Here is an 11554-nt window from a genome sequence, read left to right as displayed (position 1 = left end):
AGATGGTCGAAAATGAACAATGGAAGCTCTCGAGAAATTCAAATGGTCTTAACTTTTCACACGGAGGTCAGATTCGGGCACATAATATGTCGAGATGCTCGAAATTGAACAACGGAAGCTCTCGAGAAATTCAAATGGTCATAACTTTTCACTCGGAGGTCAGATTCGGGCACATAATATATCGAGATGCTCGGAATTGAACCACGGAAGCTCTCGAAAATTCAAATGATCATAACTTTTCACACAGATGTTCGATTCAGGCGTATCACATATACAGACGCTCGAAATTGAACAACGGAAGCTCTCGAGAAATTCAAATGGTCATAACTTTTCACACGGATGTCCGATTAAGGTTCTTCACATATAGAGACCCTCGAAAATGAACAACGGAAGCTCTCGAGAAATTCAAATGGTCATATCTTTGCACACGGATGTCCGATTCGGGCGCATAATATGTCGAGATGCTCGACATTGAACAACAGAAGCTCTCGAGAAATTCAAATGGTCATAACTTTCCACACGGAGGTCAGATTCGGGCACATAATATGTCGAGATGCTCGGAATTGAACAACGGAAGCTCTCGAGAAATTCAAATGGTCATAACTTTTCACACGGATGTCCGATTAAGGCGCATCACACATACAGACACTCGAAATTGAACAACGGAAGCTCTCGAGAAACTCAAATGGTCATAACTTTTCACACGGATGTCCGATTCGGGCGCACAATATGTCGAGATGCTCGACATTGAACAACAGAAGCTCTCGAGAAATTCAAATGGTCATAACTTTCCACACGGAGGTCAGATTCGGGCACATAATATGTCGAGATGCTCGGAATTGAACCACGGAAGCTCTCGAGAAATTCAAATGGTCATAACTTTTCAAACAGATGTCCGATTATGGTGCATCACATATAGAGATGGTCGAAAATGAACAATGGAAGCTCTCGAGAAATTCAAATGGTCTTAACTTTTCACACGGAGGTCAGATTCGGGCACATAATATGTCGAGATGCTCGAAATTGAACAACGGAAGCTCTCGAGAAATTCAAATGGTCATAACTTTTCACTCGGAGGTCAGATTCGGGCACATAATATGTCGAGATGCTCGGAATTGAACCACGGAAGCTCTCGAAAATTCAAATGGTCATAACTTTTCACACAGATGTTCGATTCAGGCGTATCACATATACAGACGCTCGAAATTGTACAACGGAAGCTCTCGAGAAATTCAAATGGTCATAACTTTTCACACGGATGTCCGATTAAGGTTCTTCACATATAGAGACCCTCGAAAATGAACAACGGAAGCTCTCGAGAAATTCAAATGGTCATATCTTTGCACACGGATGTCCGATTCGGGCGCATAATATGTCGAGATGCTCGACATTGAACAACAGAAGCTCTCGAGAAATTCAAATGGTCATAACTTTCCACACGGAGGTCAGATTCGGGCACATAATATGTCGAGATGCTCGGAATTGAACAACGGAAGCTCTCGAGAAATTCAAATGGTCATAACTTTTCACACGGATGTCCGATTAAGGCGCATCACACATACAGACACTCGAAATTGAACAACGGAAGCTCTCGAGAAACTCAAATGGTCATAACTTTTCACACGGATGTCCGATTCGGGCGCACAATATGTCGAGATGCTCGACATTGAACAACAGAAGCTCTCGAGAAATTCAAATGGTCATAACTTTCCACACGGAGGTCAGATTCGGGCACATAATATGTCGAGATGCTCGGAATTGAACCACGGAAGCTCTCGAGAAATTCAAATGGTCATAACTTTTCAAACAGATGTCCGATTATGGTGCATCACATATAGAGATGGTCGAAAATGAACAATGGAAGCTCTCGAGAAATTCAAATGGTCTTAACTTTTCACACGGAGGTCAGATTCGGGCACATAATATGTCGAGATGCTCGAAATTGAACAACGGAAGCTCTCGAGAAATTCAAATGGTCATAACTTTTCACTCGGAGGTCAGATTCGGGCACATAATATGTCGAGATGCTCGGAATTGAACCACGGAAGCTCTCGAAAATTCAAATGGTCATAACTTTTCACACAGATGTTCGATTCAGGCGTATCACATATACAGACGCTCGAAATTGTACAACGGAAGCTCTCGAGAAATTCAAATGGTCATAACTTTTCACACGGATGTCCGATTAAGGTTCTTCACATATAGAGACCCTCGAAAATGAACAACGGAAGCTCTCGAGAAATTCAAATGGTCATATCTTTGCACACGGATGTCCGATTCGGGCGCATAATATGTCGAGATGCTCGACATTGAACAACAGAAGCTCTCGAGAAATTCAAATGGTCATAACTTTCCACACGGAGGTCAGATTCGGGCACATAATATGTCGAGATGCTCGGAATTGAACCACGGAAGCTCTCGAGAAATTCAAATGGTCATAACTTTTCAAACAGATGTCCGATTATGGTGCATCACATATAGAGATGGTCGAAAATGAACAATGGAAGCTCTCGACAAATTCAAATGGTCTTAACTTTTCACACGGAGGTCAGATTCGGGCACATAATATGTCGAGATGCTCGAAATTGAACAACGGAAGCTCTCGAGAAATTCAAATGGTCATAACTTTTCACATGGAGGTCAGATTCGGGCACATAATATGTCGAGATGCTCGAAATTGAACAACGGAAGCTCTCGAGAAATTCAAATGGTCATAACTTTTCACACGGATGTCCGATTCGGGCGCACAATATGTCGAGATGCTCGACATTGAACAACAGAAGCTCTCGAGAAATTCAAATGGTCATAACTTTCCACACGGAGGTCAGATTCGGGCACATAATATGTCGAGATGCTCGGAATTGAACCACGGAAGCTCTCGAGAAATTCAAATGGTCATAACTTTTCAAACAGATGTCCGATTATGGTGCATCACATATAGAGATGGTCGAAAATGAACAATGGAAGCTCTCGAGAAATTCAAATGGTCTTAACTTTTCACACGGAGGTCAGATTCGGGCACATAATATGTCGAGATGCTCGAAATTGAACAACGGAAGCTCTCGAGAAATTCAAATGGTCATAACTTTTCACTCGGAGGTCAGATTCGGGCACATAATATGTCGAGATGCTCGGAATTGAACCACGGAAGCTCTCGAAAATTCAAATGGTCATAACTTTTCACACAGATGTTCGATTCAGGCGTATCACATATACAGACGCTCGAAATTGAACAACGGAAGCTCTCGAGAAATTCAAATGGTCATAACTTTTCACACGGATGTCCGATTAAGGTTCTTCACATATAGAGACCCTCGAAAATGAACAACGGAAGCTCTCGAGAAATTCAAATGGTCATATCTTTGCACACGGATGTCCGATTCGGGCGCATAATATGTCGAGATGCTCGACATTGAACAACAGAAGCTCTCGAGAAATTCAAATGGTCATAACTTTCCACACGGAGGTCAGATTCGGGCACATAATATGTCGAGATGCTCGGAATTGAACCACGGAAGCTCTCGAGAAATTCAAATGGTCATAACTTTTCAAACAGATGTCCGATTATGGTGCATCACATATAGAGATGGTCGAAAATGAACAATGGAAGCTCTCGACAAATTCAAATGGTCTTAACTTTTCACACGGAGGTCAGATTCGGGCACATAATATGTCGAGATGCTCGAAATTGAACAACGGAAGCTCTCGAGAAATTCAAATGGTCATAACTTTTCACATGGAGGTCAGATTCGGGCACATAATATGTCGAGATGCTCGAAATTGAACAACGGAAGCTCTCGAGAAATTCAAATGGTCATAACTTTTCACATGGATCTCCGATTAAGGTGCATCACACATACAGACACTCGAAATTGAACAACGGAAGCTCTCGAGAAATTCAAATGGTCATAACTTTTCCCACGGATGTCCGATTCGGGCGCATAATATATCGAGACGCTCGAAATTGAACAACGGAAGCTCTCGAGAAATTCAAATGGTCATAACTTTTCACTCGTAGGTCAGATTCGGGCACATAATATGTCGAGATGCTCAGAATTGAACCACGGAAGCTCTCGAAAATTCAAATGGTGATAACTTTTCACACGGATGTTCGATTCAGGCGTCTCACATATTCAGTCGGGGCGATTTAACGACCAATGTCCGCTGTTGTTTTTTTCTATTCAATCCCCCGATAATATTTGGACGATGTCTATTTAGGAAATGTTTGGATCGGCGTCATCCGGTGATTCTTCTTTTTTAGACCTGGATCGGTCATCTTTCCTGGCCGACGTCATCTAGCCTTTTTTTCCCGATCAATATCGGTGAATCATTATTTTATTTTTCCGAGGTGGGCTAATGTTTTCTTGGCCGACTAACTGAGAACATGCCAATGTCGGCCGAAACACAGCGTCGGTTGAGCTCGCACGAAAAAACCAAGCCAACCCTACATTGTAAATTTCGTAGGCGACACCGAACAACAAAACCTCCTCTACCGTAAAGATATATTATCGGCCAGCGTTTGTAAAAAATATTGTGCAATGTCGGCTGAAAAATGTCAGTCGGGACTACATAACGACTGGTATCAGCTATTGTTTTTTCTATCCAATCCCTGGATAATATTTGGATGATGTCAATTAGGAAATGCTCGATCGGCGTCATCCGGTGATTGTTTTATTTTTAGACCTCGATCGGTCATCTTTCCTGGCCGACGTCAACCAGCATTTTTTCCGATCAATATCGGTGATTAATGTTTTTTTTTCTTTTCGATGTGGGCTAATGTTTTCTTGGCCGAGTGCATGAGAACATGCCAATGTCGGCCGAAACACAACCTCGGTTGAGCTCGTACGAAAAACCCTAGCCGACCTTGATGAGGACATAACCAAGGGCAAGGACCATGAAGCACTTGAAGGTCCCATGACCAGAGGCAGACTTAAACAAGCCCAACACGTCATAGAGACAAGGCTGGTCATTTGTATAGCTGCCATTGATGATGATTGAAGGCCCAAGTGGAGAAAGATGAAGGCCCAGAGGCAGAGGCACTACCAAGACTACTAATTGTTGTTGAAGGCCCAAACTAACTTGAAGGCCCAAGTTAAATAAGTTTTTAGTTATAATTTATTTTTATTGTAATTTTGGCCCAAACTGTTTAGAAGGCCCATGTCTATTTTTATCTTTTTCTTCAGATACACTATAAGTATTTGTTTTTGTTTTCAATAAAAGAGACTTTTGACATTTGATAAAATTTGGTGAGAGTTTCTCTCTGAGTTCCTTGTTGAACCAATCTCAGACTTATCAAGGTAATCCTTGTGGCGTCTACCCTGACTTATCTTCCTTCACCGGAAGTGGCGTCATCCAAACCTCCGTAGCCTGTATCAAACGATCCACTCCTACTCAGGTTCACATCATCTGGTATCAGAGCTTCGGCTCTTGATACAGGTTCTATCCTATCCTATCCTATCCTATTTTTTTTTCTTCGTAATTTGTCTAGGTTTGTGTTTTTGTCCTTGTTCTGTTATTTGCGTTCTTGTTCTTGTTCTTGTTCTTGTCACGTTCTTGTTCTTGTTTCTTGTGTCTTTCAAACTTTGTGTCAAAAAAAAAAAAAATTGTTTGAGTTCTTGTTTCTTGTTCTTGTGCCTATCATATTGTATTCTGTCTTTTGTTCATAACTTTTGTTTCAGCCTATTCGAATTCTGTTTGGGGTAAAAATTGCCTAATTGCTGAATTGCTAAATTGTCAAATTTGCCTAATGATGATTGCCTATTGAACGAATTCTAATAGCTGGACGTCTGAAAAAAAAAAACAAAAAAAAAATAGAGAGAAAAAAAAAGAAACAAAAAAAAAGAAAGAAAGAAAGAGAAAGAAAGAAAGAAAAAAAAGGAAACAGTTGCAAAAAAAAAAAAAGTTGCAAAAATTTTGAAAAAAAAAAAAAAAGTGGGTGTTTGATCTTTGAAAACGAAATTGAGGCATTTAGAGGTGTTTTTTTTGAAAGAAAATCGTGGAACAAATCCGCTTATCTAGATTCTCCTCTGAATTCTGAGCGTTTTGATATATAGTGGGCCTCAAACGGACAACTGTAGCAAAAGTTATGAGCATTTGAAGTTTACTTGTCCTATCTGTTGTCCTATCTAATATCTTATCTGTTATCCTACCTAATATCTTATCTGTTATCCTATCTAATATCTTATCTGTTATCCTACCTAATATCTTATCTGTTATCCTATCTATAATATCTTATTTGTTATCATATCTGTTACCCAAATTAAAGCTCACCTGTTATCCAAATCCAAATCTAATATATTATTATCCAAATCAAGTCCAAGGTGTTGTTATCCCAAATCAAATCTGTTTGTGATCATTATATTGTCTTTCCTTTTATTTTATATTACCTTGTGTGTCTAATTTGGTCCATCCAGGAACTTAAGAGGAAACACGAGTGGTAAAAGGCAAGAGGGAATACATTACACAAAAGCCTATTGAGAGCATTAAACACGAGTGTACTACCATCTAAGAGACGTGAGTAGAGTGTTGTGAGGTCCTGAAACCTTAATAATTTTTATTGCACATTTTTTTTTCCTGTTGAATTATGGCTGGAGCAGGTGGTGGTGGTGACGAGTACCATCAGTTGGACGGCGCTCAAGGTCTGTTAGTGGATGCGATGAATGCACAGATGCAACGTTTGCTAGACCGTACCACAGAGGAGGTCTATGGACGACTAGAAGCTTTGGCAAGCCAATCAGAATGCTAGACGAAATATAGATGGGAATAGAGGTAACAATGGCGGTAATGACGGACCGAGGCAGAACCGGGTTGAGGGAGTAAAGCTCAATGTTCCTCCCTTCAAAGGTAGAAGTGATCCAGATGCCTACCTGGACTGGGAAATGAAGACTGAGCACGTATTTGTCTGCAATGACTACACTGATGCGCAGAAAGTCAAGCTAGCAGCAGCTGAATTCTCCGACTATGCCCTTGTTTGGTGGCATAAATACCAAAGAGAAATGTTGAGAGAGGAACGGCGAGAGGTAGATACATGGACTGAGATGAAAAGGGTGATGAGAAAAAGGTATGTGCCCACTAGCTATAACAGAACCATGCGACAGAAACTCCAAGGGCTGTCCCAAGGGAATTTAACCGTGGAAGAATATTATAAAGAGATGGAAATGGCGTTAGTGAGGGCCAACATCGAAGAGGACTCCGAAGACACAATGTCTCGTTTCCTGAATGGTCTAAACCCTGAAATCAGAGATGTTGTTGAATTACAGGAGTATGTGGTGTTGGATGACTTGTTACATAGGGCGCTTCGGGTTGAACAGCAAATTAAAAGAAGAAGTGCAACAAGGAGGAACTCACCCAATACTTACAACCAAAACTGGGCCAACAGATCCAAGAAGGAGGGAGGTAATTCGTTCCGACCTGCAGCCACATCCCCGTATGGAAAGTCAGCAACACCCAGTGTAGGTGGAAGCAAACATAACACCTCCACTTCCTCATCCAATACTGGAACCAGAAACATAAAATGTTTCAAGTGCTTAGGCAGAGGACATATTGCTTCTGAATGTCCAACCAGGAGGACCATGATCATGAAGGCTGATGGAGAAATCACTAGTGAGTCTGAAATCAGTGAAGAAGAAGTGGAAGAAGAAGAGTATGAGGAGGAAGCTATGCAGGGTGATATGTTGATGGTGAGAAGGATGTTGGGAAATCAAATGCAGCCACTGGATGACAATCAAAGAGAAAATATTTTCCACACCAGATGTGTAATTAATGGTAAGCTATGCTCTTTAATTGTTGATGGAGGAAGCTGTACCAATGTTGCAAGTTCCACATTAGTGACCAAACTGAATTTGGAAACTAAGCCCCATCCTAGACCATACAAACTTCAGTGGCTTAGTGAAGATGAAGAGGTAAAAGTGACTCAACAGGTTGAGGTGTGTCTCACCATTGGGCGATATAATGACAAGGTGCTGTGTGATGTGGTCCCAATGGAAGCGACCCATGTGCTGTTAGGAAGACCGTGGCAGTATGATACCAAGGCAGTGCATGATGGCTTCACCAACAAAATCTCTTTCCAGCAAGCTGACAAGAAGATTGTTCTCAAACCGTTATCTCCTCAAGAGGTTTGTGAGGATCAGATAAAAATGAGAGAAAAGAAAAAGAGTGAGACACTTGAGAGGAAGAAGAGTGAGACACTTGAGAAGGAAAAGAGAGGAAAGAAAAAGAGTGAAACACTTGAGAGGGAAAAGAGAGAAAACAAAAAGAGTGAAACACTTGAGGGCAAACAGCTTTATTTAGCAACAAAAAGGGAGGTGAGGAGGGTGCTTTGTGCGAGACAACCCCTCTATTTATTGTTTTCTCAACGTCAGATGTTGCATGCTAACCCAATTGATGAATTTAAATTGCCTTCTAGTATTCAATCTCTTCTGCAGGATTTTGATGATGTGTTTCCAGCAAGTGTACCAGATGGTTTGCCACCATTGAGGGGAATTGAGCATCACATTGATCTCATTCCCGGAGCGTCCTTGCCCAATCGGCCAGCTTATAGGAGCAACCCACAAGAAACTAAGGAGATCGAAAGGCAAGTATCCGAACTCCTGAGCAAAGGTTGGGTGAGAGATAGTATGAGTCCGTGCGCTGTACCTGTCATTCTAGTACCCAAGAAGGACGGCTCATGGAGGATGTGTTCTGATTGTAGAGCCATAAACAACATCACCATCAAGTATAGGCACCCAATCCCCAGGTTAGATGATCTTCTTGATGAACTGTATGGTGCATGTGTGTTTTCTAAAATTGATTTGAAAAGTGGCTATAATCAGATTAGAATCAGAGAGGGAGATGAATGGAAAACTGCCTTTAAAACAAAATATGGTTTGTATGAGTGGATGGTTATGCCATTTGGTTTGACTAATGCACCTAGTACTTTCATGAGATTGATGAACCATGTTTTAAGGGAATTTATTGGGAAATTTGTGGTGGTGTACTTTGATGATATTCTTATCTATAGCACTAGTCTTGATTTGCATGTTCAACATTTGCAATCTGTTTTAAGTGTGCTTAGGAAAGAAAAATTGTATGCCAACCTAGAAAAGTGCTCCTTTTGTACTGATCATGTGGTGTTTCTGGGTTTTGTTGTTAGTGCTGAGGGAGTACGGGTGGATGTGGAAAAGGTTAAGGCCATCCAAGAATGGCCAACACCTAAGACCCTGAGTGAGGTGAGGGGATTTCATGGTTTAGCAAGTTTCTATAGGAGATTTGTTAAGGATTTTAGTACATTGGCTGCTCCTCTAACTGAAGTTGTTAAGAAGAATGTGGGTTTCAAATGGGGTAAGAAACAAGAAGAGGCCTTTGCTGCCCTCAAACATAGGTTAACTAATGCACCCATTCTTGCTATGCCTAATTTTGCAAAATCATTTGAAATTGAGTGTGATGCGTCAAATGTGGGCATTGGGGCTGTTTTATTGCAAGAGGGACATCCGATAGCTTATTTTAGTGAAAAGTTAGGAGCCGCTGCCCTTAACTATTCAACTTATGATAAGGAATTGTATGCTTTGGTTAGGGCTTTACAAATTTGGCAGCATTACCTATTACCCAAAGAGTTTGTCATCCATAGTGATCACGAGTCCTTAAAATACTTAAAAGGCCAAGGAAAGCTTAATAAGAGGCATGCTAAGTGGGTAGAGTTTTTAGAGCAATTTCCATATGTCATCAAACATAAAAAGGGGAAAGGGAATGTAGTGGCTGATGCACTGTCTAGGAGACATGCTTTACTTGCTATGCTTGAAACTAAACTGTTTGGTCTCGAGTCTTTGAAAGACATGTATGTGCATGATGTGGACTTTGCTGAAATTTTTGCTGCATGTCAAAAGTTTTCTGAAAATGGTTACTATAGGCATAATGGATTCTTGTTTAAAGCAAATAAATTGTGTGTGCCTAAGTGTTCCATTAGAGAGTTGCTTGTGAGTGAATCACATGAGGGGGGGTTGATGGGACACTTTGGGGTTCAAAAGACCCTGGAAATTCTGCAAGAGCATTTCTTTTGGCCTCATATGAGGCGTGATGTGCATAAGTTTTGTGGTCATTGCATTGTGTGTAAACAAGCTAAATCTAAGGTTAAACCTCATGGACTGTATACTCCTTTGCCTGTTCCTGAATATCCTTGGACTGACATATCTATGGACTTTGTTTTGGGGCTGCCCAAAACCAAGAATGGAAAGGATTCTGTGTTTGTTGTTGTTGACAGGTTTTCTACTACTTGTCACCCACAAACTGACGGTCATGTGGCTGATTTGTTTTTCAAAGAAATAGTGCGGCTTCATGGATTACCGAGGAGCATTGTCAGTGATAGGGATGCAAAATTCCTTAGTCACTTTTGGAGGACCTTGTGGGGTAAGATTGGTACTAAATTGTTGTTTTCTACTACTTGTCACCCACAAACTGATGGTCAAACTGAGGTAGTCAATAGGACTTTAGGCACACTGCTTAGGACTGTTTTAAAGAAAAATCTTAAATCTTGGGAAGCCTGTTTGCCTCATGTTGAGTTTGCTTATAATCGGGCTGTCCATAGCACAACTAATTGTTCACCATTTGAGATAGTGTATGGATTTAATCCTTTGACTCCTCTTGATTTGTTGCCTATGCCTAACATTGCTATGTTTAAGCATAAGGATGCACAGGCTAAAGCTGAGTATGTGAAGAAGTTGCATGAGCAAGTGAAGGTTCAAATTGAAAAGAAAAATGCGAGCTATGCAAGGCAAGCCAACAAAAGCAGAAAGAAAGTCGTGCTTGAACCAGGTGATTGGGTTTGGGTACACCTGAGGAAGGAGAGGTTCCCAAAACACAGGAAGTCCAAGCTTCAACCTAGAGGAGACGGACCATTCCAAGTGTTGGAGAATATCAACGACAATGCCTACAAGATTGACTTGCCTAGTGAGTATAATGTAAGTGCCACTTTCAATGTGTCTGATCTATCTCTTTTTGATGCAGATGGAGGAGCCTTGGATTTGAGGACAAATCCTTTTCAAGAAGGAGGGAGTGATGAGGACATAACCAAGGGCAAGGACCATGAAGCACTTGAAGGTCCCATGACCAGAGGCAGACTTAAACAAGCCCAACACGTCATAGAGACAAGGCTGGTCATTTGTATAGCTGCCATTGATGATGATTGAAGGCCCAAGTGGAGAAAGATGAAGGCCCAGAGGCAGAGGCACTACCAAGACTACTAATTGTTGTTGAAGGCCCAAACTAACTTGAAGGCCCAAGTTAAATAAGTTTTTAGTTATAATTTATTTTTATTGTAATTTTGGCCCAAACTGTTTAGAAGGCCCATGTCTATTTTTATCTTTTTCTTCAGATACACTATAAGTATTTGTTTTTGTTTTCAATAAAAGAGACTTTTGACATTTGATAAAATTTGGTGAGAGTTTCTCTCTGAGTTCCTTGTTGAACCAATCTCAGACTTATCAAGGTAATCCTTGTGGCGTCTACCCTGACTTATCTTCCTTCACCGGAAGTGGCGTCATCCAAACCTCCGTAGCCTGTATCAAACGATCCACTCCTACTC

At 41.1% G+C, this 11554-nt stretch overlaps 1 protein-coding gene across 1 annotated transcript; it reads left to right on the top strand.

The window, feature by feature from the left end:
• Positions 1 to 6583: 6583 nt before the first annotated feature.
• LOC114404211 lies at positions 6584 to 10229 on the top strand (the record flags this gene model as incomplete). The annotated part of the gene is made up of 2 exons (XM_028367288.1): positions 6584 to 6638; positions 6757 to 10229. Coding segments are annotated over exons 1-2 (3528 nt in total), but the record flags the coding sequence as incomplete, so codon positions are not given.
• Positions 10230 to 11554: the final 1325 nt, after the last annotated feature.

This window comes from Glycine soja, unplaced genomic scaffold (genome assembly GCF_004193775.1).
Source record: "Glycine soja cultivar W05 unplaced genomic scaffold, ASM419377v2 tig00007900_1_pilon, whole genome shotgun sequence".
Classification (NCBI taxonomy): domain Eukaryota; kingdom Viridiplantae; phylum Streptophyta; class Magnoliopsida; order Fabales; family Fabaceae; genus Glycine; species Glycine soja.
Note: the sequence above shows the minus strand (reverse complement) of the source record. Positions and strands in the feature narration are given on the sequence as shown.